Source organism: Trichosporon asahii, assembly GCF_000293215.1.
Source record: "Trichosporon asahii var. asahii CBS 2479 unplaced genomic scaffold scaffold00038, whole genome shotgun sequence".
In the NCBI taxonomy this organism is placed as follows: domain Eukaryota; kingdom Fungi; phylum Basidiomycota; class Tremellomycetes; order Trichosporonales; family Trichosporonaceae; genus Trichosporon; species Trichosporon asahii.
The window spans coordinates 105,071-130,386 of record NW_014040886.1 but is presented as its reverse complement, the minus strand read 5'-3'; the positions used below and the strand labels follow the sequence as shown (position 1 = coordinate 130,386).

The 25,316-nt window shown below is 58.1% G+C and overlaps 12 protein-coding genes across 12 annotated transcripts; 5 read left to right on the top strand and 7 right to left on the bottom strand.

Moving 5' to 3' along the window:
• Positions 1-301: 301 nt before the first annotated feature.
• Positions 302-988, bottom strand: A1Q1_00932 (uncharacterized protein; the record flags this gene model as incomplete). Its single annotated transcript, XM_014325555.1, has 2 exons — positions 302-661; positions 716-988. The coding sequence occupies 2 exons, from the start codon at positions 986-988 to the stop codon at positions 302-304; spliced, it is 633 nt and encodes a 210-aa protein (XP_014181030.1).
• A 1,483-nt stretch (positions 989-2,471) lies between these two features.
• A1Q1_00931 (uncharacterized protein) lies at positions 2,472-3,137 on the bottom strand (the record flags this gene model as incomplete). Its single annotated transcript, XM_014325554.1, has 3 exons — positions 2,472-2,587; positions 2,743-2,927; positions 2,992-3,137. 3 exons carry the CDS (start codon positions 3,135-3,137, stop codon positions 2,472-2,474), a joined length of 447 nt encoding a protein of 148 aa, XP_014181029.1.
• Positions 3,138-4,223: 1,086 nt separating this feature from the next.
• Positions 4,224-5,218, bottom strand: A1Q1_00930 (uncharacterized protein; the record flags this gene model as incomplete). The annotated part of the gene is made up of 4 exons (XM_014325553.1): positions 4,224-4,369; positions 4,690-4,837; positions 4,886-4,946; positions 5,076-5,218. The coding sequence occupies 4 exons, from the start codon at positions 5,216-5,218 to the stop codon at positions 4,224-4,226; spliced, it is 498 nt and encodes a 165-aa protein (XP_014181028.1).
• A 1,062-nt stretch (positions 5,219-6,280) lies between these two features.
• On the bottom strand, positions 6,281-6,929 carry A1Q1_00929 (uncharacterized protein; the record flags this gene model as incomplete). Its single annotated transcript, XM_014325552.1, has 4 exons — positions 6,281-6,534; positions 6,573-6,632; positions 6,680-6,726; positions 6,766-6,929. 4 exons carry the CDS (start codon positions 6,927-6,929, stop codon positions 6,281-6,283), a joined length of 525 nt encoding a protein of 174 aa, XP_014181027.1.
• A 1,386-nt stretch (positions 6,930-8,315) lies between these two features.
• Positions 8,316-9,783, top strand: A1Q1_00928 (uncharacterized protein; the record flags this gene model as incomplete). Its single annotated transcript, XM_014325551.1, has 5 exons — positions 8,316-8,571; positions 8,642-9,003; positions 9,051-9,259; positions 9,305-9,392; positions 9,430-9,783. The coding sequence occupies 5 exons, from the start codon at positions 8,316-8,318 to the stop codon at positions 9,781-9,783; spliced, it is 1,269 nt and encodes a 422-aa protein (XP_014181026.1).
• Positions 9,784-10,005: 222 nt separating this feature from the next.
• On the bottom strand, positions 10,006-11,396 carry A1Q1_00927 (zinc-binding dehydrogenase; the record flags this gene model as incomplete). The annotated part of the gene is made up of 4 exons (XM_014325550.1): positions 10,006-10,893; positions 11,140-11,183; positions 11,238-11,295; positions 11,343-11,396. 4 exons carry the CDS (start codon positions 11,394-11,396, stop codon positions 10,006-10,008), a joined length of 1,044 nt encoding a protein of 347 aa, XP_014181025.1.
• A 2,077-nt stretch (positions 11,397-13,473) lies between these two features.
• A1Q1_00926 (histone deacetylase clr3) lies at positions 13,474-15,800 on the bottom strand (the record flags this gene model as incomplete). The annotated part of the gene is made up of 4 exons (XM_014325549.1): positions 13,474-14,902; positions 14,976-15,143; positions 15,210-15,264; positions 15,323-15,800. The coding sequence occupies 4 exons, from the start codon at positions 15,798-15,800 to the stop codon at positions 13,474-13,476; spliced, it is 2,130 nt and encodes a 709-aa protein (XP_014181024.1).
• An 870-nt stretch (positions 15,801-16,670) lies between these two features.
• Positions 16,671-18,608, top strand: A1Q1_00925 (alanine-glyoxylate transaminase; the record flags this gene model as incomplete). Its single annotated transcript, XM_014325548.1, has 4 exons — positions 16,671-17,001; positions 17,305-17,495; positions 17,671-18,166; positions 18,205-18,608. The coding sequence occupies 4 exons, from the start codon at positions 16,671-16,673 to the stop codon at positions 18,606-18,608; spliced, it is 1,422 nt and encodes a 473-aa protein (XP_014181023.1).
• A 1,060-nt stretch (positions 18,609-19,668) lies between these two features.
• Positions 19,669-20,490, top strand: A1Q1_00924 (RNA polymerase II transcription factor; the record flags this gene model as incomplete). The annotated part of the gene is made up of 1 exon (XM_014325547.1): positions 19,669-20,490. The coding sequence occupies one exon, from the start codon at positions 19,669-19,671 to the stop codon at positions 20,488-20,490; it is 822 nt and encodes a 273-aa protein (XP_014181022.1).
• A 117-nt stretch (positions 20,491-20,607) lies between these two features.
• Positions 20,608-20,769, top strand: A1Q1_00923 (RNA polymerase II transcription factor; the record flags this gene model as incomplete). The annotated part of the gene is made up of 1 exon (XM_014325546.1): positions 20,608-20,769. One exon carries the CDS (start codon positions 20,608-20,610, stop codon positions 20,767-20,769), a length of 162 nt encoding a protein of 53 aa, XP_014181021.1.
• Positions 20,770-21,068: 299 nt separating this feature from the next.
• On the bottom strand, positions 21,069-22,164 carry A1Q1_00922 (uncharacterized protein; the record flags this gene model as incomplete). Its single annotated transcript, XM_014325545.1, has 5 exons — positions 21,069-21,410; positions 21,466-21,553; positions 21,617-21,807; positions 21,849-22,037; positions 22,084-22,164. The coding sequence occupies 5 exons, from the start codon at positions 22,162-22,164 to the stop codon at positions 21,069-21,071; spliced, it is 891 nt and encodes a 296-aa protein (XP_014181020.1).
• Positions 22,165-22,840: 676 nt separating this feature from the next.
• On the top strand, positions 22,841-23,981 carry A1Q1_00921 (pirin-like protein; the record flags this gene model as incomplete). Its single annotated transcript, XM_014325544.1, has 2 exons — positions 22,841-23,225; positions 23,287-23,981. The coding sequence occupies 2 exons, from the start codon at positions 22,841-22,843 to the stop codon at positions 23,979-23,981; spliced, it is 1,080 nt and encodes a 359-aa protein (XP_014181019.1).
• Between the last annotated feature and the right edge of the window lie 1,335 nt (positions 23,982-25,316).

The following is a 25,316-nucleotide window of genomic DNA, read 5'->3' as shown; positions in this document are numbered from 1 at the left end:
GTGATAAGCAGATTGCCGACCCAGCCGATATCACAGCGCGTCTGACGTCAAAGGTCAGTTTCATCGCCACCACTCGTCGATCCTCGAGCTGACCGTCACCAAGGCGGTGCATCGTCGATCATCCATCAGTCACCTTCGGCGACGTCGACCTATGATGGCTAAGCAAAGCGTAATCATATCTGCCAGAACTACTCACCGAGCTCCCCATCCGAGCTCTACTTCTGAGAAAGCTGTGCATCCTTTCATCGACTCCGTTATCTCCGCGGAACACGGCAGTGGGGCACCAAAGCTCTCGCCGCCTTCAACCTCCAAAAACGACATCCCGATCGGGTCTCGCGACACCTCGCACATTAGTCTTCAAACTCATAACCCTCAATCTCCCAGCGCTGGTTCGGATTGTGTCCCCCTTCATCGCAGTACCAAATCTGGACTGCACCGCCATTGAGCCGCCCGTCGCGGAGATCCATACAGGACTCTGGTGCGTCAGAAGGGGAAGACGGCGATACGTACTGCGACCGTCGACGAAAGCGCCGAGCTCGATTTGGTGGTGTCCGTTCTGCTTCCAGTCGTTAGCGCCGTCGTTATAGCATTCGGTGATCGCGAGGTGCCGGCCGTTGTAAGGCGGCGACTCGAGGCGGTCTGGTGTCAGCGCCTGACGTTGCTACTAACGTGCAGGTTCAATGAGCTCAACGAGTGGGATAGGGGACTCACAAACCTCGGCGTTCAAGCACAGATTGTTGGTACCCGCGATCACGTTGCGAAGGAAGTACCCCGCATTGCGCGGGAAAGGCATGAAATACCAGACCTGCCCGAATGCCGGGGGCTTCGCACATCGGCGGACATAGGCGGATGAGCCACCCGAGTGCACCTCATCGATGGTGAGGCAGTAGTCCTTGTTTTCGTTGGGGTGGAGGACGAAGCTTCGAGGGCAGGTATCGGCGAACACCTGGAGTGTTGCGAGGATGACAACTACGAAGTGGAACAGCATCTTGACTGGGTATAGCGGCTGATCTGCCACTATCATCTTTATACTGACTCAGCACTGACACCAGGGTTCAGCTATGCGGTAGTGCAACACTGAACATCGAAACAGATTGCATTCCACGGAGTCTTACGGGCCCGTAGCTGGGATATTTAAGTGTCCGTTATCCTCTGTCACCATTCGACTTTTGCTCGTTCATCGCTCTTCTTCGGCAACCATCAAGATCCAGATCTGCCAAGCCATTCCTTCTTTTCGTTGCTTCCGAAGATCTCTCCAGAGCTCTCCTCCCGAGCAGTTTGCACTCCTTGGATGAGAACCTACCAGTCGTCGACCGTCCAGCGCTGGTTGGGGTTTCCGTCGTAGCAATGCCACATCTGCACCGCGCCGCCATCGATCTGCCCATCCTTCAAGTCCATGCACACCTTGCGTCCCTGGAAGGTCTGGGCGAGGACGATCTGCAGGGCAGTGTTTTGCTCCCATTGCATGGTAGGTTCGGCGAAACATGGGGTGATGAACAGCTGGCGGCCGTTGTAAAGCGGCTGAGGGTCCGTCCCATCTGGGCATGAGCACTGGACAATGTACCCGATCGCGCAGAAATGAGAATTGACTGAATGAAGGTGCTGCCAAGAAGATGACTTACGATACTTCGCCGCTAAGCACCAGTAGCTCATACCAGTGCCGTAGAGGCGCAGCTGACCGTTTGAAGCCCAAGTCCACGACTGCCCAGGCGAGGAATTGCACCGCTGGCTGGACCATCAGCGACAAGTCAATCTCACAGCTCACATGCTGGCCTTGGCGCCATCCGTAATCGTGTCGACATGCAGACAGGCATCGGGATCACCGTTGGGGTGTAGCAGAAAGCGAGCGGGACAAGTGTCCGCTCCCGCAAGCGAGGCGAAAGCCAAAGAGGTAAGCAGAGGAGTGAGCATACGGGTAAGGATAGTGTGTTGTTGGTGATACTGAGGCTGTGATACGAGTATGGAGATCTATTTATGCACGCCTGATAGAGTTTGAGCTTCCTCTGAGCCACTGCGCAAGAGAGCCCGAGGAGCTGTGAGTATTGAGCTGAAATGCTTGAAGAAGATCCCATGCCGCAGGCCAAGGTCTAGAGCGAGAAAGGTGGAGGGAAGATGCAGCGACGTAGTGCGGATCTCGGTAACTTGGTCTCGGTTCGGAGGCTACTCTGCTGCGGATCAAAGTCACCCACGCCTGGCTACGTGATCCCCTGCGAAGGACAGCCACTCCGTGCCGGAGAGCGGCCTAGATTTCTGCATGCTACCAGCGATAATCAACGGAGCACGTGTCTGCGTCCGGACCTGGATCTTGCACCGTTTGTCCCCAACTTCCGTACACCGCCTTTTCGGAGGACCTCGGCCGTATCGGTTCAGCCAGTGTATGACCATGGAGTGTAGAGTCAATGTCCAGCTCATAACATAGTAATGTCCAACTGCCCACTCAGGCGACGGTTGACTACGTAGACGGCCGACACCTAGTGGGTGCCATAGCTCTCCAAGTTCCACATCTGGTTGGTGTTGCCGTCGGTGCAGTACCAAATCTGCAGAGCGCCGCCGTTCACGTTGCCGTCGCGGACATCGAAGCAGACAGCTATCAGGTCAGTTCTGTCTCAGAGTGCCAACTCACGGCGACCATCGACCTGGCCGACCATCTTCATCTGCCCGGTGTACTCGATGTAGTTCCAGCTCTGGGCGCCGTCATTGTAGCCCACAGTTAGTATTGAGCACGAATGTCCCCAAACTTACATCCAGAAAGCGCAAGCTGGCGACCGTTGTACGCACCCTCGACGCGGTCTGCTGTTAGCTCTTCGAATCGAGAAAGCCGTCTCACAGATCTCAGCGGCAAGACATGAGCCCTGCCCTGCGGCGGCATCGGCGGTGCGGATGTGGTGCATGTCTGTTGTGCCAGGGGGAGTTTCGAACTTCCAGAGCTGGCCAGCCGAACCGTCGCAACGGGCACTGATCTGTCAGCTAATGCGGCACCCTCTTGCTCACACGTAGGCCGGGCCAGGATTGTCCGTGGTCTTCGCGACAGTGACGCAATAGTCATCGTGTCCCTCGGGGTGGATGCGGAAAGTCGAGGGGCAGGGTGCCGCCATGGCGACACCAGTAAAGGTGAGAGCGACGAGAGCCTTGATCATGTTAGATGGAAGTTAGAGTGGATTGCGGTGGGGGAAGGCCAGTCGGTCGTTAAGTAGACCCAATTGTTGGGTGTTTGACCGGCGCGTGGTGTATTTTCGGTGCAGGGCGGCGGCGATCGAGCAACGCAGGCGGTTCGCCAGATCCATTCCGCAGAAGCATGCTGCCGGATCCGGCCACTACGTTCAGACAACGGCACGTTGCGGATGTTGCATGCATATTGCATGCTGGGCGGTGTATTCTGAGAGTGACATCTGCTGCGGCGACGATCACATGCCTAATGCACGGCTCCGGTTGCTGTCGACGGGGAGAAGGTTGGTATCAAAGAGATCCGTCCCGCCTGGTGGCCCGAGGTCATCTGCATGAACGACCCATAGCACCAAGAGAAGGTGTGGTATATGCACTCATCGACAATGATGCAGGTTCCCGCGAGACGGACGCCTTTTCCGAACCAGACGTCGCCGGAAACAGTGAATCAATTCCTCTCTCCACGTGCCATTCCCCTTTGCCTACTTGCTTGTCTGCGAAGGTACGTACAATACTGTGAATGTCAGCAGCATCCGACAATCGCTATCTTATCTGCAAGCTATGACGTCACGCGGGGGTCATCAACATGGTCCGACGAGACCATCAAGTATGCGAATGCTGACCCGTCGATACTTTTCAATGGTCCGCTAGGGCTTGCGATCGGGTTCTGAGACGTGAACTGACGCTTTTGACTCTGACGATACGCGCTATGGACCTCGCTGTCCGATCGCAAGGTGAGATGCTCTAACGGTACTCGAGAATAGGGGGTCATCCAGTGCGACTGTCCACCCAGCCTCCGCCTCTCGAGGGGACAGTGAAAGACGGTTAGCATGCCCACAACACTGTCAGAAGAGTTCGGAGAAGCATCATCCTGATCACGACCAGAGAGATAGTCACGTCCAAGGCATAAGGTTGATTTCATAAGCCCATGCACAATGCAGGCTGCTAATGAATCGTAACGATCGCACCAATCGCATTACAATGAGAATGAGTTCACACGCCATAGGTCTCGCAAGGCGCATGGGGACCCGGATCCGAGAATACGGGACTGAACTTTAACCTTAAGCAGATGCAACTTTGACTCTGAGCATGAGGTACCCCTGGCGGTCAGGGACGACATGACCGCTGGTGATCAGAACATCCTCTTGAATATCCGTATCGCGAGCGACGAATGGGACCAACTGGCCAACTTCGCTCAATACATGGTCTGTAGCGTACACGGTCTGTAGTCTCTGAGCATCTTCTGAAATGCATAAACTCCTATGCGACTGGTTGCAAAGCTCTGGAGCATAGATGATCCGGTTGCCTTTCCGTTTGGCCCTCAGATTTCAAGCTTCTTGGTCCTACCTAGCGTCTTATTGGGAAATTCTGACGTTTTCGTAAATCCTAACGGTCCACAGCTGTTCCTCGGCACTCCTAACCTTCCAAATCTCAGGAGTAGGCTGCTCTCCGTATCCAGTCCGGTTCTTGGTCCGAAGCTCAAGACCCTTGTCTGCGTTGTTAGCTTGTCCTGACGGTTCTACCTACCAAGACCATAACGACCGGCCTTGGCCTTGCGGAACTTCATCGCATCATTGCCCCACTCATCGAACCACCACTGCGCCCCGGCAACGTCGTCCTCGGCGGTGGAGCACTCAGTGACGCCTGGCGGGCTGCCACCCTCGGGGAAGACATTCTTATCGTCTGTCTGTCAGCTTTCCAGGCCTGTAACTTGGGTACTCACTGGGAATGTAGTCGGCGAAGCAGCCGCGGCCGCCACCGGGGAAGAACCCATAAAGTCTCTCCTTCATTGGATGCTCCGCTAGGGGGCTCTGGTTGTCGAACTGGAACAATTGTGTCATGATTGGCGAACCATCCTTATGGTACTCGCACGGCTGCCTATCTTGTCAGCAGAGTTGCGGGATGGGGCTCACAGAGACGCATAGGAGAGGTCTGAACCAGAGAGTGGGCGAGTGTCGATGCACTTGCCCGAATCGGACTTGGGTTGAATTGTGAAGAAGGGGCCGTCAGCCAGCACCAAGCTGAGCGTGGCGAGATGAATGAGAGTCTTGAACATGATGACAGGGTCGAATCTTAGATAGATGATGTGCTGATGCGAAGCTAATCAGTTTGTTCTTTTATATCTGTCGGCCCATGCCGTCGTCTCAGAACGAGTGACTCAGAATGTTCCTCGGTGCCGGCACGGCAGCCAGCCTCTTGACATTGACGGTGCCGTTCTCACATGAATGCGGCGGTGCATCCATGGCCTTCGCCGATGCCCATCAGCGGGGCCCAAGAGACACCGCGACCTGAACTCTAACCTTGGAGTTTGGTTGTCAACAAGGCAGCGATTGTGCCAGGGCCTCAGAAAACACCCTTGTGCTCACTGAACTATACGTAAGAAGCTTGAGGCATGATTCGACCGTGCGGCCCCCTTATCTGCATGCCGAATCGTGAGAAAGCGCTCGGGGAAGTTGGCCATGAGCTCGCTGTCCGAATCCCGCTCAATGCGTGATCACTCTCAAAGTGCCTGGTATTGTTCGTGGGTAGAGCCTGCCCATTAGAGCGGGTAGATCTTCCTCAAATGTTTCAATCACACGGCCCAGGGACGCATTCTGTGACGGGCATGCAGGGGCCTTGACGGGCTTGCAAGGGCATCCGGGTATCCGAGGGGAGCCGAAGTCTCGGGCATGCGGGGTTGATGGCGAGAATTGTGCAATTAAAAAACGGGTCCGGGAAACTGGATCACGACCTTCCTCTGCAATTGAATGCACCGCGTTGGGACCCCGACCCAGTGTCCTGGGGTCGTCAAGGTGTCATACAGAAACATGACCTTGGGGCCAGCTGACGAATGCGGCCATCCATGCCGCAAGTGCGACGCTCGAAACCCACTATCGCTAGGAGCGGTTCTACATCGCTTCCTCTGGATCGATCGAAACGACAACGTTACATTACATGCTTTTGGCACTTCTCGGCTCTCGGTGCTCCCATAGCGGTGTATCGGAGTACCGAACGTCATCCGCGCTCATAGATCGGACAGTACGCCGAGTGACATCAGCAGAGTTCAAGGGATGCATATGGTTGGTCTACACAATGTCCGATTACACTACTACCTATACCTACGACGCTCTGGCCAGGCTCAAGCCTTGATGAAGACCCACTTCATGTCGTCGGTGTCGCTGAACGACTTGAGAGCTGCGACGGTGTTGGTCTGGTTGTTGTCCTCGCGCGCAAGGCTGATCATCCTGAGTCCAGGGCGGAGACCGCGGGGGCGATAGATCTGCAGGCCTTGGTTGTCTGTCTTACGCCAGCGGAAGTTGTCGTACTCCTCGCTGTCCTTCGCCGGGCAGGCCGCAACCGAGGGCACGACGCCGGGATAAGGGGTGTCCTCCGCTGTAGCGTCAGCGCAGCTTCGGCATGGAGCAACTCACGAGCCTCGGTCCAGAGACATCCGGGTGCGCCGTTGACCTGGTAGCTCGTGCGAAGGAGCTCTGCAGTGAAGTCGAGCGGGTCAGCATCCGGTGCCTGCGTCTCCCACTGGAACGTTTGGGAAGCGACAGCGCGACCGCGCTCTTTGCGGCATGGCTTGCTAAAATGTCAGCTGAGTATCTCTATGTGACTCACACCAGGGCGTAGCCGACGCTCTCACCGGAAGCGGGCTCGACGTCCAGGCACTTGTCTTGCTGAGCGATGGGACGGATCGTGAACTGGTTCTTATCCTTCTTGGGAGGCGGAGCCGCTGAGACCAGCGCGGCCATGACGAAGGTGAGTACTGAGAGGCAGAGCATGTTGATGAAGATATTCTGGACAAGCAGATACGTGCAAATGCTTGCTATATATACAGCGGCGAGCGATGATACGGCCAGTGGCGCTTTGCCGAGCAACCTTCCTTCCCAGCCCCACGGAAACACTCCCAAAAACCAGGATATCTGTTTTAGGTTCAGCCCATCGCTTGATACTCGGTTTCAGGCTTCAGGCTTCAGGTCCCACGAAGGCCCGAGGTGCGTCAGCAGTCGTCGCACTCAGCTCAGGGCTTCGGCGGGCAGTGGGCTGATGACAGTGTCGAGCTTTCCCAAGCCAGACGTAAGCTCTGACGGGTCATACTCGCTCCTGACGAGGAGAAGTGCGAACATTAGCAAGGAGGAACGAAGCTTCGCTTAATGACCGCGGCGGACATGTGATCTCAGGGCACCAAGGCTGCAAAAGATGGGCACGGCCATGGGAGAATCCTCGATACTCCGAGAGCACGCTCAAAGTCTGGCAAGAGGCCGACAGCACACATACGGGATAACGTTGCACAGCTTTCGTGGCCGGCCCCTTGAGCGACCATCCTCTCAGGTCTCCTATATAACCAGGGCGACTACGCCTAGAGATGGTAAGATCCGAGGCTCCAGTACCGAGAGAAGGCTATGACATGAAACTATTGATGTCTGTAGCATGGTGTGAGCTGCGTAGGTTCCTTCCAGCAATAAACATGTCCAAAACTAAGTGTCCTGCCTTCATGGGACGTGTACTTCGTAATTGACCACATGGGTTTCGGAGAGGGTTAGTGATCTTATCGAATCATCTCAGGGTTGAGACGGATTTTGGCCGAGTTGCCGAGATTGGGTCGGTTGCAGATGACATGGCGCACCATCCCGCTTCTATACAGCGCAACGTTGGCATCAGTAGTTGGGATCACAATAAACTCCTCGGCTCGGGGCCTTGCGGGAACAGATGAGATTGAATTCGACATCCGCTACACCTCGGCTCACCAGTGATCCCGGGAACAAGGGTGACAGCGACAACGACTGCGGCGGCGCCAAACAGTGGTGACAGCGTCGACAGCGAGAGTGGAAGAGGGCGTTTGCGTTTCCAACCACCGATGGCGGCTGCTCGCACAACTCATCATTCTTCCATGTCTATAGATACCGAGCTCGGAGACCCGGCTCGCAATAGGAAGGTCATCACCACCCGAGATGCTTGCATCATAACTGCCTCAGGCGGGCCGCCTGGCGCGCCCGGCCCTTTGCTCGGCGTCGGGCGCGGGCTGGTCCGCCTCGGCGGACAAAGGCTTCCTCTTCCAGACCCACCTCAACAGTCCGAACCGCTTCACGGTCGCGGTTACATAGCGTTGTCTCTAGTGAGCTGGTGATGCTGTCCCGGGCTACTATGTGCGCGCTGTTCGCGCACACATGACTGCGGATGAATCTTCCAGCCTGCCGTCAGGTCCCATCCGCACCCCTCCCAACGCCCTCGCCCTCCTCCACCCACACAAGTTATCGCCCCTCCCCCTCCGCTGCGCCCTCCGTGCACATAAGTACGAGTCCACGTCCTTGTCGTTCACATTCCCGTCTTCACCATCACCTTCCTCACCATTATCCTCATCGCCATTGACAAACACTGGCACTCGATATGAGGATCAAGGAAGGACCGTGGCGCGGCTGGGAGGTGAGCTGTGAAACGGCCGCCTAGCTGATGCCCAGGTATGGCTGGAGTTTGCGGATGGGAGGAGACTCAGTCAGTTCACACCCCATCAGGGTTGCTAATACATCAGTCGAGCATGACCAGAAGTACACCGAGGTCAAGCCGCGGCCGTCGACCCAGGTCGAGTGCAAAGCCGAGCTCATGGTTGAGTGCGAGCATAAGAAGGTACGGCCGCCAACACTGCAGGTAGTAACACAGCAGGACTTCAAGATCATGGTCCAGCCTCCACTCGGCAACCACCGAGACTTCAACTTCTGGCCGACAATAGACGGGATCAGAATCCAAGGCCTGGCAGGGTACGGCGTCAGCTTCTCGCAGCGTTGCGCCATCTCGGACAGGCTCGAGGTCGTGCATGACGGCTCGATTGTGCGTCGGGCATTGCGCTTCAAGAAGCTGGTACGTCGTGTACTGTAGGACGATGAGGAAATGCTAATGGGGTCTAGGAATGGACCGAGGGCGAGAAGCCCGATAAGCGCTCCTCGGCCGACGAGCTGGGTACCATCGAGGTCAAGCTCGGCTTGGGCACGCTGGGGCCCAGCTCGAACCATCATCCGCACGTCTCGAAACCGCCGCGGCCCACCATCGCCGAGAAGGTGAAGAAGGTATGTGTCATCGTTGGGGCATGGCTGATGCGTAAGGTCCGCTTGACGTCGTATGTCGGGTAAGTCTGTAGCTGAGAAGTACACTGACGGGCAAGTGGCAAGGTGCTTGGTCCGTACGAGTACAACCACCTAGTCCGCCTGCACCCCGACCCTCACACCCCCATCTGCTCGGTCAAGTTCACCGTTAGTTGTACTTTCGTGCTTGAACTGACCTGCGCAGTATGCGACCAGCAACGTTGTCTCTGCCCTGCTCAAGGAAGCCAAGGAGAGTACCCGCAACCGCGCGGGATACCGTAATGCGACTTGCTCCCCCTTCGAGGACGACGAGGTCACCCTACTCGAGTTCCGACCCCCGGTGAAGCGCGAGCGATCGAGCAGCACGCTGTCGACTGCCCCTGAGAGTTCGGCTGAGGGGAGTACCGGAGATGAGAAGGGCAAGCGGAGGTCCAAGAAGCAACGCGTGGAGAAGGAGACTACCAGCAATGGGACCAGTACATCCGGTGAAGTGAGCCGGGACAAGGGGAAGGTGGGACCAAGACGCGGCAAGGATGGGCGTTTCGTTCGTTCTCGATGACCCCGACTATGCTCTCGATCCCCTGATCTCGCTGGATCCATTGTTCTCTTTGGATCCACTGTTCTCGCTGGTCTCCTCGGGGATATCCATACGGGAATGAGGCTGCCGCTGCTGCCGTGAGCGGGGGTAAACTAAGGATATGCATCTGTTTAACTGCTGAGAGTGTCTAAATGACAACTGGCTTTCATTTTTGTCAGTAGGGCTACAACGGGATCTTGGTGCTTAGTTGGGGCGGATGGCGAGCTTGAGGGCCTTGCGCGAGTTCATCTTGTCCATGGCCTCCTGCCACTGGTCAAGGGTGTAGACGTCCGTGACCATGCCCTTGACGTTGATCTTGCCTCCGTCGAGCAGGGCAATGGCGCGGGGGAAGCAGTAGGCCTGGGAGAAGGAGCCGATGATGCGGAGCTCGTCGCCGAAGATCTTGGCCGGGTGCCAGGTGACGGTCGCGCTGTCCTCGTACACGCCGTAAACGAGGAGGGTTCCGCCGCGGGCGACGTAGTTGATCGAGTCGTTGACAATCTTCTGCACACCGGTGCACTCGGCGACAACGTCGAAGCCGTACGGGTTGTCCTTCTTCAGCTGCTCCCACTGCGCGCCGGGGTTAGAGCGGTCGAGATCGATGTACTCGTCGGCAGCGTCGAGCTTGCGCGCGAGGTCCATCTTGACACCGGCGTTGGCGGCGATGGTGACCTTGGAGGCACCACCCATCTTCATGAGCTGGGCGAGAATGAGACCGGTCGGGCCGGCACCGATGAGGAGGACGGTAGCACCGAAGGGCATCTTGAGCTTGTCCATGCCGTGGATAGCGCACGAGGCGGGCTCGAGAAGCGTGGCCTCCTCGTCGGAGAGGTTCTTGATCTTGTAGCACTTCTCGAAGGGGTAACGGATGTACTCGGCGAAGCCACCGTCCGAGCGGACACCGGCAGCAGCAAAGTCCTCGCACATCAGGACCTCACCGCGACGGCAGTAGTGGCAGTGGCCACAGGTCGAGCCGACGTCGGCAGCGACCTTGTCGCCAAGCTCAAAGCCGGTAACCTCGTCGCCCATAGCGACGACCTTGCCGACGGCCTCGTGACCGGGAATGAGGGGGAACTTGGGGTTGAAGTCACCCTGGTCGTTAGCTGTGTTCCGTGTTCAGACGGGAGAGCTGAGCAGTTGACGTGGTGGGATCAGGAGGGCGCATGCCGATCGCCAGAAGCAAGTGACTCAGGCCGGTGACATCCGCGGAGCAAGCATTGTAAGGCCTTAGAGTGACCAGTTGCTTGGAATTCTCTGGGTGGTGTCCGCCTGATAGCGATGGTAACAATCTACCGTGCCACCACACTCTGCCCTGCCCATCGTATCGCTCGCACTCACCTCGTGGATGTGTCCGTCAGTTCCACAGAAGCCGCAGATGAGGACTGGGGGTCAGCTCCACATGTACTTCAATCAAGCTGGTTGGCGAGCACACTCACCCTGGAGGAGGATGTCGCGAGGGCCGACCTTGGGGATGGGAACCTGCTTGACCTCGAACTCGCGGGGCTGTTGTTAGCTCACTCTCAAGCTATTGGATAGCTTACCTTCTCGTAGACGAGCGCCTTCATCGTGCCGGTAGGAACAGTACCCTTGACCATTGTCTGCTGTTAGCTCGCTGCAGACAGTACGAGAGCTAGGATAGAGCGACTCAGTTGAGGTAAAGGTGTACTCACGATTGTTTTTGTGTAGATAGGTATAGAGAGCTAGAATCAGGAGAGATGAGAGAAGTCAAAAGATGACACGTTGTGAGGGTTGATAAACTGGGGAGTGCCGAGGGTGGGGTTGGAGGACTGGAGGGTGCAGTGCTGCTGGCGGCAGGCGGTCGGGTGTCCGAGCTCCCCCGGTCCTTCACTCGGGGTGCCAAGGAACGGCCGGCGTGTCAGGTGTCGGTGAGCCGAGCTCGCGTCGGGCGCAGGCGAGCGGAGCTTGACGTTGGTACGTTGGGTGTGTCTCTTGGTGCCTCTGGTGCATTTGGTGGGAACAAGACAAGTGATCCGGGGTGACAGACGCAGCTTGTGACGTAGTGTGCGCCCCCTGGATGCGCTATTTTCTTCCCCTTTGGGCAAATTACCGCCCCAGGTGTGCCCAGCTGCTCAGGGTCACGCCGGAGGAGGATGCCTCACGCCCTCAGGGCAAACCGGGGCTGACACCGCGGGTTTCATCCTTGCCCAGTAGACCGCACGATAGCCCGCATTTATGCCATCCTCACTCTGGCACACGGTGTCGTCGACGCGGACGCGTTCACGCGTTCTGCAGCTCAGCAGTAGCGTCCCACTACACTGGTACGCTGGGCCATGTGCTGCGCCCGCCAGTCCGAAATAGACGGATGAGAGGGCCGAATGGCCATTTGAAGGAGAAGACTAAGGGCAAGAGCCCTTATCTTTGGGGTCTGTCTGTGCGTCATGCTAGCAGCTGCGGCGATGTCATTTCGTGGGGACCCCCGATTTCCCCTCACCGCCCTGCGAGCTAGCGTCGAGGGCCCTCGACCAGCCGCCGAGCCCGCTCAGCCCGCTCAGCCAACCACGGTGCTCCGAGTCCGCACAACTGCCCCCCTCCCGGCCTCGGGCGTCACGGCGTGGCGTCCTGCATGCCTCCCCCACGCCGTGCCATGTCCCGCCCACTTTGGAAGCAGAGTCTGTCGGATGCTCGCCAGCTCGATCGTAAGTTCAAGTGGTCGCTCGGCTAGGAGCCAAGTAACTGATTGAAGGATGGTCGCGCGATCACTCAGAACGAGGAAGACAAGGCGGACAACTAGCAGATACTGGGGACCACGGACAACGTCGCCGAGCACGCCCCAAGCGGGGACCGGTATCTCCGGACCCTTCCGAGCACCCGTCGAGCTGGCCTCGAGAAGTTGCGAGAAGCGTCGAAGAAGCAGCCGCAAAGCCCGCATTGGCCGTCCGAGAAGGTCGATCCCTAACCTTTGCGCCTGCATCGGATAAGCAAGTCCACTGATCCACTGACTACTGGTTGATGCGTCATCTCGACGGCTCCAGGGACCGAGGACTGCTCATGCCCATCGAGGAAGGCACACAAGATAGTCCGAGGAAGACAAACCAGCGGCATAGAGCAACAATTCACGCCGCGCCAAGCCGCTTGCCGTGGTACCGACCTCTGCAACGCCACCGCTTAGTAGGTCTACGCCGCGTCTTCGAAGCCACCCACGCTGGTGCCCACATGTGCACCTCCGTGTGCCTGGGTGCAGTGAGCGTCAGCCTCTTGCGGCAGGTACTATCGGCGGTCGTCCGAGTGTGCGTATCTCGAGTGACCTTGGTCTTCACGACTTTCTCTACGAGTGCGTGATGGAGATCGTCGGACCCCCTCGGACGCTACTATCGATACTATCCGGCACGCTGGCGATCGGCTGAGCACAATAAACGGAGTACCTCCTCGTGGCCTCCATCTCACCCCTCCTCAAATCGCTCACCGACGCACTGACGCACCGACTGCAACCTGAAACAAGGCCGTACCGTCCTGTCACGTTGGCTCGCACGCTTTATCCGGCACCAGCACACCCGTTGCCCAACCGTAACGGTGAGTCTGAGCCGGATAGCTTGCCGCGAAGCGTTTAGTGGAAGAGACCGTGGAAAACGCGTAATCGTGCATACGGCGGCATTATGTACTATACATTATCAACTATGTCGGTGCAGGGTATCATATGAACAACTCCGCATCCTAAGCGGCGGTAACGGACTCTCCATTGACAGCCGCGGGGGCAACAGGCGCAGCGGGGAGTTTGGACGCGACAAACTCCTTGATCTGGGGCATCGAGTCGTTCAGGACATCGACGACCTTGGCCTTGTCGCTCGTGTGGATCTGGCCGCCGAGGCGGCGCCAGAGCCGCTCCTCGTTCATGAGCGGGTGGCTCTTGGGGATGTAGATTCGGTTGCTGGCTCGGAACCAGTTACGCCTCGTCTCGTTGTTCGGGTCAACGCGGACGAGGGAATGCAGTCCGCCCACTTGCACGACTGCCTTGACCTTGCTCTCGACGTCGCGGTGGTTGATCAGCTCCATCACCGCCGCACACCCCGAGCCGTGACCTATGATCACCACATTGTCCGCGTCGCTCAGGTCGACGTAGTTGTCCCACAGATACCGGAGCAGCTTGCCGTCGCGCGGGTCGCCCTTGTTCGCGACCATACGTGGTCCCTCGCGGGGCAGAGTCGTCGGCAGAGCGCGCAGCATGTTCACGTCGATCAGAGTGTAACCCCGCTCCCGCGTCCAGTCGACGACGGCATCGGTCGTGTCGAGGAGGTACGAGTTGGCAAGCTGGATATCCGTCGTGGCGACGCCGTCCGTCTCGACGCGGAGGTTGCCAAAGTCGTGCACGAAGAGCACGAGCGTGGATCCGGGTGCGGCGTCGAAGAGTCCCTGAGAAGCGAGGACTTGGTTCGCGTACGCCTCCTCCAACTCCTCACTGGCCAACGGGATCGGACACAGGCGATACTTCTCGAACAGGTGGTGGGCACGGTAAATTTTGAGGATATCCGGGATCGCGACGACGGATGCCTCGCATCCGGGCTCGGGTGGCTCGCACGCCTTCACGTCCACGCTCTTCCAGAACCGGCTCTGCACCTTTGCGACCTGGCGCACGACCTCGGTCGCCGCCTCGCTCGCCTCGACGTGCGTCAGCTCCGCCGGCGTCTCGCCCAGCAGCACCTGCGCGACGGCGAGCGAGCTGTCACTGATAGCACGCAGGTTGTATCCTCCCTCGAGAGCGACGACGAGCCGACCTCCAGCGAGCGCGCTTAACATGTGCGTCATGTGTCCGTAGCCCGCTGGCGTGACGTGACACTGTCCGAGGTGGTCACCGTCGGCCGCGTCAAAGCCGGACGAGATGATGACGAGATCGGGCTCGAACTCATACGCAATCGGCATCACGATCTTCTGGAACGCGTAGATGTAGTCTCCGTCGCCGAACCCTCCACTCGGCCACGGAATGTTCACGCTTTTGCCCTCACCCGGTCCCTCGCCGACCATATCGAGCGCACCGAAGTCGGACGAAGGGTAAAACTTGCCTCCGTCGTGTCGGTGAAGAGAGATGTAGAGCACGTTCGGGTCATTCCAGAATGCGCGCTGCGTTCCGTTTCCGTGGTGCACGTCCCTGTCGTTAGCTCAATGAAAACCGAACTCGTAGCTCAGAGAGCGAAGATGGCCCTTCTAGCTCGCAGACTCACCAGTCAAGAATCAGCACCTTCTTCGCCAGTCCCTCTTTCTGCATCTCGCGCGCGGCAACCGCGACGTTGTTGAAGAAACAGAAGCCCATGTGCTCGTCCGGCTCGGCGTGGTGTCCTGGTGGGCGCACAATCGCGAACGCATTTCGGACCTGTCCGGTGCACACTGCTCTGCACGCCTGGATGACGCCGCCGCATGACAGGCGCGCGCAGTGTGCCGTCTCTCGGTTCACGTACAACGACAGGTTCTCGTAGTACTGCTTCGTCTCCTGGATGTACTCGTCCGTGAACGCTAAAGTTAGCAAACCCGTAGGGTGACAAGACAGCGTCAGAGCACTGCATCTACTCACTCTCCGTTCCCTGAACCTTCAACCAGTGGTCATCGCCGTGGACAAGACGGACCTGCTCGAGCGTACATTCCCGTGAGGGCAGCGCCTTCATCCGCCGGATGAGACCGTTGTCCTTGAGGCGCGTGAAGATGCGCTTGATACGCATCGGCTCCTCGGGGTGGCCCTCGCCCGTATCGTGAATGTCCTCGGTTGGCACGTATCCGTCTTGGCAATGAAGCATCATGAGCGGGTCGTACACGTATCCCGTGCGGGCGATGCGAGCGCTTCCCCCGTTAGCATCATCGGCTTTGACCGTTGTTGTGTTTTGCACAGTGGCGAGCGCATTCGGGATAGGGCTGCTCGTCCCACTCGGCTCAACAGTGAGCACGGGCGTCTCCTTCTGCTGCGCTCCAGCCTCGATTGGCGGCGCAGTCACCACGGGCTGCAGGGGCGCACTCGGGCCGGCAGCGCCGTCAATATCCATCGCATTCGAGTCCATGACTGTCGGCCGGCGATCGCGCTCCCACTGGGATGTTTTCAGGCTTAAACAGCGCCGCTGAGGTCAGTACTCTTGATGCCGGCTGCTGAGTGAGTTGGGTGGAGACCTGCGTCCCGCGCCGAAGGGAGTGATGTCGGAGTCGATAGGGAGCAGAGGCAACAACAATGCCTGATCGGCGGACATTTGAAGAGCCACAGATGATACATCGACGCACGTGGTATTGACTCCGCTATTAGAAAGTGCCAGGCTGAGGCTAATGGGCATTACTCAGGAGATGATAGGCAAGAGTATTAGGGACAAGATGCATCCGTGGGAATGTTGAGACTGGTTGGGAACCGTGGGAAGGCTGCAGATAAACGTGCCACCGTGGGAGACTACCATTTCTGTCTCACGTGATGTGCTTTCCCCAGTACGGCAAGGATGAGCCGCGCCCTCAGCGCGAATCAAGAGCCGCAGCCGGCTCTTATCATCGGGGATGGAGGCCCAGATTTCCCACGGTGAGACAGAGGATCCGCAGGAACGCCCACCGGGGCCACGTGAGTGGAGGTGGGCACCGTGTCCGCCTTCGGGATGTTGGCAGAGTGTGATTGGAGGAAAAAGCCGGGTGACGTTGCGCCGTGCTCCTATCGCGCAGTGACACTCGCAGTCTCCTGGCGGCAGTGGGCTAATCGGGATATGAAAGAGCGCATCCCGGACATCTGCCATATCTGCCAACACGGCGAAATGAATCGAAATACAGCGCTCGTACGCCTCCACCTCCACCACAGAACGGCCCTCCGTTCGAAATTGGGCCTGGAAACTCGGCCCGGCTCCAAGTCAAATACACTAGAACGGTGGAGGCTCGGTGCGTCGACAAGACAACCTTGCCGCATGACCCGTACGTCCCAGATCAGTAGAGCAGCTGTTGGCGCTGCGAGGGCCGCGAGCCGCCCCTCCTCCGGTTCCCCGGGCGGCCAGTTCGCTGCATCATTTAAGCAGACCCAGAGCCCCGCGGCCCAGGGTCTCGCTCCCAGGAATACCCCTAGTCGCACAACGCCGACTCTACGCCAACCCACCCGCCAACTGTATAATTTCTCCACTGTATCTCTTCCCACAGCCCACATCTCTTCATCCCACAACATCCGCAACATGACTACCGACTTCAAGCAGCAGCCTCACAAGCTCCTGGTCATCCCTGGCCCGATCGAGTTCTCAGATGGCGGTGCGTTTCGAGAAGAAGAAAAGCTGTCGGAGACGTCGTCGGATGAAAGGAGAGCTCCGAGAAGAGGTGGATCGGTGTAGAAGTGGTGTGTGGCACCCCAGCCGTCCTCCTTCAGCTTCCTAGCGGCGAGCAAGGCACTAGCGCCTCCCCGCTGCTGTAATTTGGCGCTGCTCGCTATCTTGCGGGTCTTGCAGGTCTTGCAGCGCCGTATTACAGCTATCGGAGTTGTGAGCTCTCCGGAAGACCGGCTACCGGACAAGCTCGTGACGTGGTCCCGACGAGATCACCAGCTAACCCATCCAGTCCTCGGCGCCAATGCCGCCCCCGGCATGTCCCACGTCTCGCCGGCGTTCATCCCCGTCTTCGGTGACTGCATCCGCATGCTGAGGAAGGTCCTCTACGCCCCCAAGGGCCAGCCCATGCTCATCGCCGGTTCCGGAACCCTCGGCTGGGACGCTGCCGCCGTTAACCTTGTTGAGCCCGGAGAGAACGTCGTAAGTACTGAGTTTCCCATCGCTGCCTCTGCCTCGTGATACCTTGCAACCAGTCACCCCGATCGTTTCAGCTCCGTCTTGACTCAATGTGGCACGGACTGCGGGGTGTCGGGGAGTGGGGCAGCTGGCATTTTGCGTTAGGCGCACCTGGATACGGCGGACGCTGACCACGCAGCTCGTCCTCAACCACGGCTACTTCGCTGACTCGTTCGCCGACTGCCTGAGGGCTTACGGCGCCAACGTTGACGAGCTCAAGGCCAAGGTCGGTGGCATCGTCGACCCCAAGGACCTCGAGCAGGCCCTTCAGAAGAAGAAGTACAAGCTTGTCACCATCACCCAGGTCGACACCTCGACCGGTGTCCTCGCCCCCGTCAAGCAGTACTCTGAGATCATCCACAAGACCTCGCCCAACTCGCTCATCGCCGTCGACGCCGTCTGCGCCGTCGCCTCTGAGGAGATCCGCTTCGACGACTGGGGCCTTGACGTCGTCATCTCGGCCACTCAGAAGGGTCTCGGTGTCCCCCCTGGTCTCTCCGTCTGCATGCTCTCTGAGCGTGCCATCAAGACCATGGAGGCTCGCGACAGCATTCCTTCCTACTACATCTCGTGGAAGCGCTGGCTCCCCATCATGAAGGCTTACGAGGAGGGCCGCCCGATGTACTTCGCTACTCGTGAGTTGTCTTGACCGTTCGGTGTAACTGACATCCAGCCCCCGTTCAGCTCATCTACTCGCTCCGCCAGGGTCTCAAGGAGATCCTCGAGGGTGACCTCTCCTTCGAGGACCGCCTTGCGCGCAACCGCGAGGTCTCGAACCGCGTCAAGGACGAGCTCGAGAAGCTCGGCTGCGGCTTCGTTCCCCTCTCGCGCGACATCGCTGCCAACGGCATGTCCGCCGTCCGCTACCCCCAGGGTGTCACTGCCGCCGATGTCATCCCCAAGCTCGCTGAGCGTGACATCGTCGTTGCTGGTGGTCTCCACAAGGACATCGCCTCGGAGTACTTCCGTGTCGGCCACATGGGTGTCACCTCTGCTGACCCCTCGCGCGGTGACGTTGACAAGATCATCAACGGCGTCAAGGCTGTCCTTGACGAGGCCAAGAAGAACAAGGCCTAGGGGCGTCTCTCGACTGCACCCGTCATGGCTAAGCTTTGATTTCTGATCCAGTCAACTTTTCAACAAAGTGGGAAACATTCTTTCTCAACAAAGTGGAAATTACAATCTTAAGGCCGCCTGAAGAACCTCCTCTCCTCTCCGCCCTCCTAATAACATTATTCATCCCCTTGTTCGATCCGTTTCTCCTCTAAAAGAAAGAAGGAAGTGCCAGTTTAGATTCGTTGATTTGTGAAGATTTTGTAACGCGATGCATGAAAAGTGTATGGTCGAGCTTATCCCGGGGTATATGCATGAGCAGCGGACTTGGACAGGAGATCGGACTAGCAGTCGGACATGACGACTGGCCATATACTGCCAACATGAGCGTGTCTTGGGTGGAGGTGAATTTGGTTCCGGTTGCGCGGTGAGGCAGGCGGCTGCTCGCGGCTCGTTGTTGATTCACGCGTCGCTTGTGTTCATTGACTCCAGACTTTGCATCCATCCACACCGTCGACCCGAAGTTCCGCGACACAAGAGATGGCCCACCCGCCAGTCATTGCGCATGTCGACAGCGACATCATCCGTGCCTCTAGGGGCGTCACGGACCTGTACTCGCTGCCTACACTCGTGAGCTGCGTTCTGCTGAACTACCACTAACAATCAGACTATCAAAGCCTGTTACGGTGTGCCGCGAACCGGAGGGTCGAGCAACCACGCCGCATCGGGATCAACAGACGCTAATGGCGATGTTTCCATGAACGGGGCGAACGGCAGCGAGCCGACGACATCAAACCGGTCAGAGTGGCTGATTGGAGACCGGTTGGAGAGCGCGCTGAGGGAGGACGGAGGCAGAGAGCGGATCGAGGTGCGATGGCCGTTCGCCAATACGCGAGGAGAAGAGGACTGGGAGGGAAGGGAATTCGTCCTGTGAGTGGAAATCCTCCATGTGGAACTGACGGCCAGGCTGTACATGTACTCGTTGATGGACCTGCGACCAACGAACAACACCTCTCCGCTACTGCTCGTTCCGCCAGCCGCGCCCGTCGACTTCCCCCTCTCGGTGCAGGAGCACTACTGCCAGATGGCTTTCGAGAACCTCAACGTCCCGCAGCTCGCTGTGCTCCCGTCACCGCTCGCGTCTCTGTTCGCCATGAACGCGGTCTCGGGAGCTGTGCTGCACATCGGGCGTGAGGCGTCGGAGGTGAACATTGTCTACGACTCGATCGTGCGATGGGAGGCGACAGCAACGGTGGATGTCGGTGAGGTGGACTGCGAGCGGCATCTGGAGAAGCTTCTGCTCGCGGACGAGAAGCTGGACAAGGAGCTGAAGTCTGTTGCTGGCGTCGAGAGCTTCGCCCCGGGCCAGAAGGAGCAGTACGTCAAGGAGATCCGGGAGTTCATCTTCGCCGAGTGTGTCGGCGACGACATCGAGGTGCCGATCGCCAAGACTGCCGTCAAGGCCGCAGTCGTGACGTCGAACAAGAAGCCAGAGGAGGAGGATGACGCCTTTGATGTCGCGAAGAAGCTCACGGCCGATGCCGTGCCGCAGGCGATCCCGAACCCATCGCACAAGTCGAAGAAGGCGCTGGCTGCTGCTGCCGCTGCCGCTTCGAAGGCCGAGGCGGACGCCGCGGCTGCTGCCGAGGCCGCGGACGTTATCGTCGTCACGATCCCGTCCCTGCCTGAGAAGGAGATCACGGTTGGCAGCGTGCGCCACCGCCTCGCCGAGCCGCTCCTCTTCGGCACCAAGAAGGGCGGCGACACGGTGTGGGAGGCGATCGGCCGCGCGATCGAGCACGAGGGCCTCAATACCTGGGAGCGCCTCACGATCTGGGACTCTATCGGCGTCATCGGCAACATGGCCCGGTTCAAGTGTAAGTTTACAAGGCAGATCCGTAACTGACAAGCAGCGCTGCCTCCCGCGATCGTGTCGTATCTCTCGCCGTACCTCCTGACGAGCACGGATCTGCCGTACGACTCGCAGCCCGCCCGCCTCCGCCTCCTCAACATTCCCGACTACATGGCCAACTTCAAGGGTCAGACTAGCGACCTTGCGCCCTTCCTTGGCGCCAGCATGGTTGCCAAGCCCATCTTCAACGAGACGCAGGGCAAGCACTCAATCTCGAAGGCCGACTACAACGCCCACGGTCCCTCGGCCATCTATGGCGTGTGGCAGGACTAGCTAGCGATGACTTATGTATGACTAGAATGTGTCCGTGTAATCTTGCGCCTGCTGCATAGTAGGAGATGTGCCCTGCAGGTCAGCAGAGGTCCTCGGTGCAGCTCAGGGTGGTCTGACGAGTGCTAATCGCAGAATTCGACGGGGCTTTGGATAGCCTCCGTCGACGGCTCCAGGTAGAGCTACACAGTTGCATGGATCGTTGGTTTCTACAGGTCCTGATGCTTACATACATGGAAAGATGCGAAGGACTTCTAATGCCAGTGCCGATGTTTGATGCACAGATGATGAGTTGAATGATGTTACGGTTCCTTCTTGATGCTGAGCTCCTCCTTGACGTCGGGCTCCTTTTTGATAAACATCTCATTGGTGGCGCTCGGCTCCTTCTTAATGCTGAACTGCTTCTTGCTGTTGAGGATATTGTTGAGGCCGAGTTCTCCCTGAAGGCTGGGCTCCTTCTTGACGAAATGTTCCTCCCCAATGCCAGAGTCGCTGGCCATCGCACTGACGGGTCCGACATTGAGGGCGACTCCCGAGTTTGTCTTAAACTTCTTCTTCCGGTCTACCAGTGGAGTGAGTGGCCCAGGGTCTGGGCAGAGCCGAACGTTGTACTCCGCCACCGACAGTTGTGCTTTGACGGCTTCCTGTGTAGCATACTGTGGTCAGTTTGCAGTACAGTACGTGACGCCGCAAACTCACCAAGAAGCGCACACGGCATTTGGGAACGCTTGTATCGACCTTGAGATGGTAGACCCTACTCGGCTCGGCCTCTTCGATGATGTCTCCGCTGCCAGTTAGAAATGATGATTATCAGATCATCGACTCACCCAACATAGGACGTAAGCCCCACCTACATGTTAGTTCTCGTCGTTCAACACCCTTGCTACTCACATCCTCTCCTGTCCCGTGTATGGCAGATTGTGGCGCAATGGACACGCGGGGGAGGCTCATGCCACCCATGGTAGCTTTGCCTTTGGAGAGTACGACTTCGATAGCCCCCATGCCCACGCCGGGGCGATAACTCGGGTCACCAGTGTGCTCCTTCAGTGGGTCAGCTCTAATCAAAGCACTCACAAGCTCACAAGCTGTGCGAACCTCAACGTTTTCTTGACGACTCTCTCACCACTAGCCTCATAGGCGTAACTGATGCAAGTGGGTCGTGTAACACGGCCGCCCTTCGACGCTGTGATGCACCCCCGGATGCGGCGCCCGTCCACAAACGGCGTCACGTTATATTCGCTCATGTTGAAACGGGGAGGCTGTACACAGATCTGGAAGTCCTAAGTTCAGCTTTCATGCGCGGCGGAGAAGCCTCACCTTGCCGTGCTCGCAAGCAATCAATACGTCGACTCGGCTCTCGCGAGGAGTGAACCTGCCGCTGGTTGCAGGGGGAGGCATGTACTTGATCTTGTACTCGCCTTTCGTCAGTAGGGCGCCGCGAAGGGAAGGTCACGAAGGAGAGGCATCCTGTCGTCGCCAAGGTACTCCAGCCACACCTGCTGGTTAGCGCAGCGGGTCGGCTTGGCTGACCTTCCACCCCTTCCATTCCCCTTCGTCGACCTTCATGGTGGACAGATCAACAGGACAGTGAAGTAGGGATGAGTGATAAGGAGAAGCAAACAATCAAAACGAGGAAGGTCAGTCGCCTGTGTGGGCGGGGCGCAAGTGGAGGAAGTTTAGTAGAAGGGCATGGCCGGTCCCGGATGCAAGGGGCATGGGGCAGGTTGGCGCGCGCTAGGTGATCGGCGTACATGGCGCACCTAACACGGACGGAGCGCGCGAGACAGCAATCCCATCTACTCAATCTACGCCTCGCCGATGTCGTTGAATCTATGAGCGTCACACTCAGAAGAAGGCTCAGTGCGTTTTCGAGGACCAGCCGGAGAAATGTTTGTGACTGCTCCCAGTGGTGACAAATAGGCACGGCTTGCTGACAATCAGCTCCCGACAGCCTCGGACCTCGGCCTCCAAGTCTCGATCGGCCTTTCCGTAATACCTGCTCCTCATCATCGCATAAGAGATCAAGCATGTCATCACCTCTGCCCTTGCAAGCAAACAATCCACAACAACCACAATGGCACTCAGACCAACGCGATTACTGCGCAACAAACTCGGCACCGTGGCCCCCCTTGAAGCGAAGTGGAAGGGCGTCGGTCCGTTCCTCTACGTGAACCATCATGTCGACCACTACCCCGCAGGCACCGAGACGCTTGGTCCTGACCCCAAACTCCTCAAGGGACACAATCCGGGCTGGGACTTTGAGAATGACTTCGGATGGCGTACATACATGGCGACTGGGCCTGTTCCGGGATTCCCTGCGTTAGTTGTGCACGTCGAATGGAGGCTGACGTCAGGCACCCGCATCGCGGCTTCGAAACCGTGTCGCTCATGCGCAAAGGCTTCATGGACCACGGCGACAGCACTGGTGCCGGTGCACGGTATGGGAACGGCGACGTCCAGTGGGTTACCGCTGGCTCTGGTGTGCGACACTCCGAGATGATTCCGCTGCTGGACGACAAGAACCCGAACGAGTGGGAGATGTGAGTGTGCTCCGCAAACCCAAGGCTGACAGCAGGTATCAGCTCTGGCTGAATCTGCCGAAGAAGAACAAGTTCGCCCCGCCCGAGTTCCGGATGCTGTGGGCGGAGGAGATTCCCAAGATCGAGAAGGATAACGGCCGCGTGAGGATTTCGGTCATGGCCGGCGAGTACGAGGGCCACGTCCCGCCGAGTGCACCGAAGAACTCGTGGGCGAACGAGCCTGGAAGCGACCTCGCTATCTGGCTGTTCGACCTGAAGGCGGGCGGAAAGGTGACGATCCCTCCTCCGAAGGGTGCAGACACTTTGCGTACCCTGTACGTCCACGGCAAGGGTGCGCGCGTGCGCCTAGGTGACCAGGAGGTGAAGGAGAACGAGGCCTTCGAGGCGTCGCCGGGAAACAGCGCCGAACACGCGATTCCCGTGACGGCAGAGACGGACTCGACGATCCTGCTGTTGCAGGCGCGCGATATCGGAGAGCCTGTCGTTGTCAAGGGACCTTTCGTCATGAACACGGAGGACGAAATTAAGCAGGCGTACGCCGACTACAAGAAGAGCCACTTCGGGTGGGAGGAGAGGTGGGACACGTCCGCGCCTGTGTATCCCAAGGACGCGGGACGCTTTGCCTACTTTGGCGACAAGAAGGTGTACCCTCCCGGAAAGACTCCGCAGCAGTAGGTTGATAGTACATAGTGAATGTAGATTTGATGGAAGCAAATCAGTCTGTCGTGGTCGTCGCCGAGGCTATACGTCTCTCATTCGAGCCCAGAACAGTTCCTTTCTTTCCTAACTTCTGTGTCCGTGCTTTGCCGCTGGCGACACGCGCGCAGATTTGTGCAGTTTAAGCAGATATGTAACGGTCTCTGCAACGTCCTCACGCTTTTGTAAGGTCAGATGGTCGGGCCGATTTGCTAGGGACCAGTGAGTTGACCAGGCTCGCGCCATTGCTACCGCATCCCTGGTAAAGGGGCGGTATGCGCTGCTGATCTTATCATTGACATAGTGGGTACCGGGGTTCCATCATATACGTACTGTCTCAACCTGGACAACCCGGCTACCCGGCCCTCATCGTCTATCCCCAGGCTCAATCCGGACAGCCCGGCCACCCGCAAAGTAACTTTCAGTTCGTTCTCGTGCCGAAGGACCAGGCCTACGTTGTTCCGCTTAACCGGTCCCAGATTCCCTTTGTAGCCAGAGGAAAGCGACAGGAAGCGACCTGAAGCAGAACTCACTCAATGGACCGAGGACGCAGAATCTCCAAGAGATCCTGGTAACCTGGCGGAAAGGAAACCGCACGTAATACGATATGCGGCTCCTCGCGAGTTCTGGGAGCATTGCTCATTGATGCCACCGAGAAAATGATCTGAAGGAGGCACCGCCATTCGCCACTACATCGAGGTAGTGTACCCGATATCGCAACCGAACAGAATCCCACAGGTCTGGGCCATCTGGAAGATCGTTTTGGTTTACGGCGATTGCCCATTTCGCATCGTGTCAAGTACCAGTTTGAAGCCAGGGGTATCGGTGAATGCAAGTCGAGCGCGGGCTTGGATGTCAATGCCTTCTGTCTTCTGTGAGTAGAGTCCACAGAAGCCGCGTTGAGCAGAGCAAGCCCTAAGTCCAGGCGGAGTGCAGACCCCGCGCAAACACATTCAGAACGCCGACTCCGAATCTCTCGCACGTGCCAAGCCGGCGGCAGCGCGGCGACTGGAACGTGGCCCCGGGCTGAGTGCTAGACTGGTCAACATGTGTCGGTCGGTTGAGTGGGTTAAATCTGCGGCTTGAAGTGCAGAGCGCCGATGGACGCCACAGCTCGATGCGCCAAGACATTGTGTCACGGGCGGCCGTGCTATCGGACTTCGGGGCCGCACTACCTGCGGCTTTGCTACTGGAGAGTTATTCTGAGCATTGTAGGAGCGCGCAGTTGAGGAGGGAGCCGAGACCTCGGCGCAGATCGCAGATCTCTGGAGGTTATGAGGATGCGTAGCCTGCTGAAGCCGTGGAATGTTGATC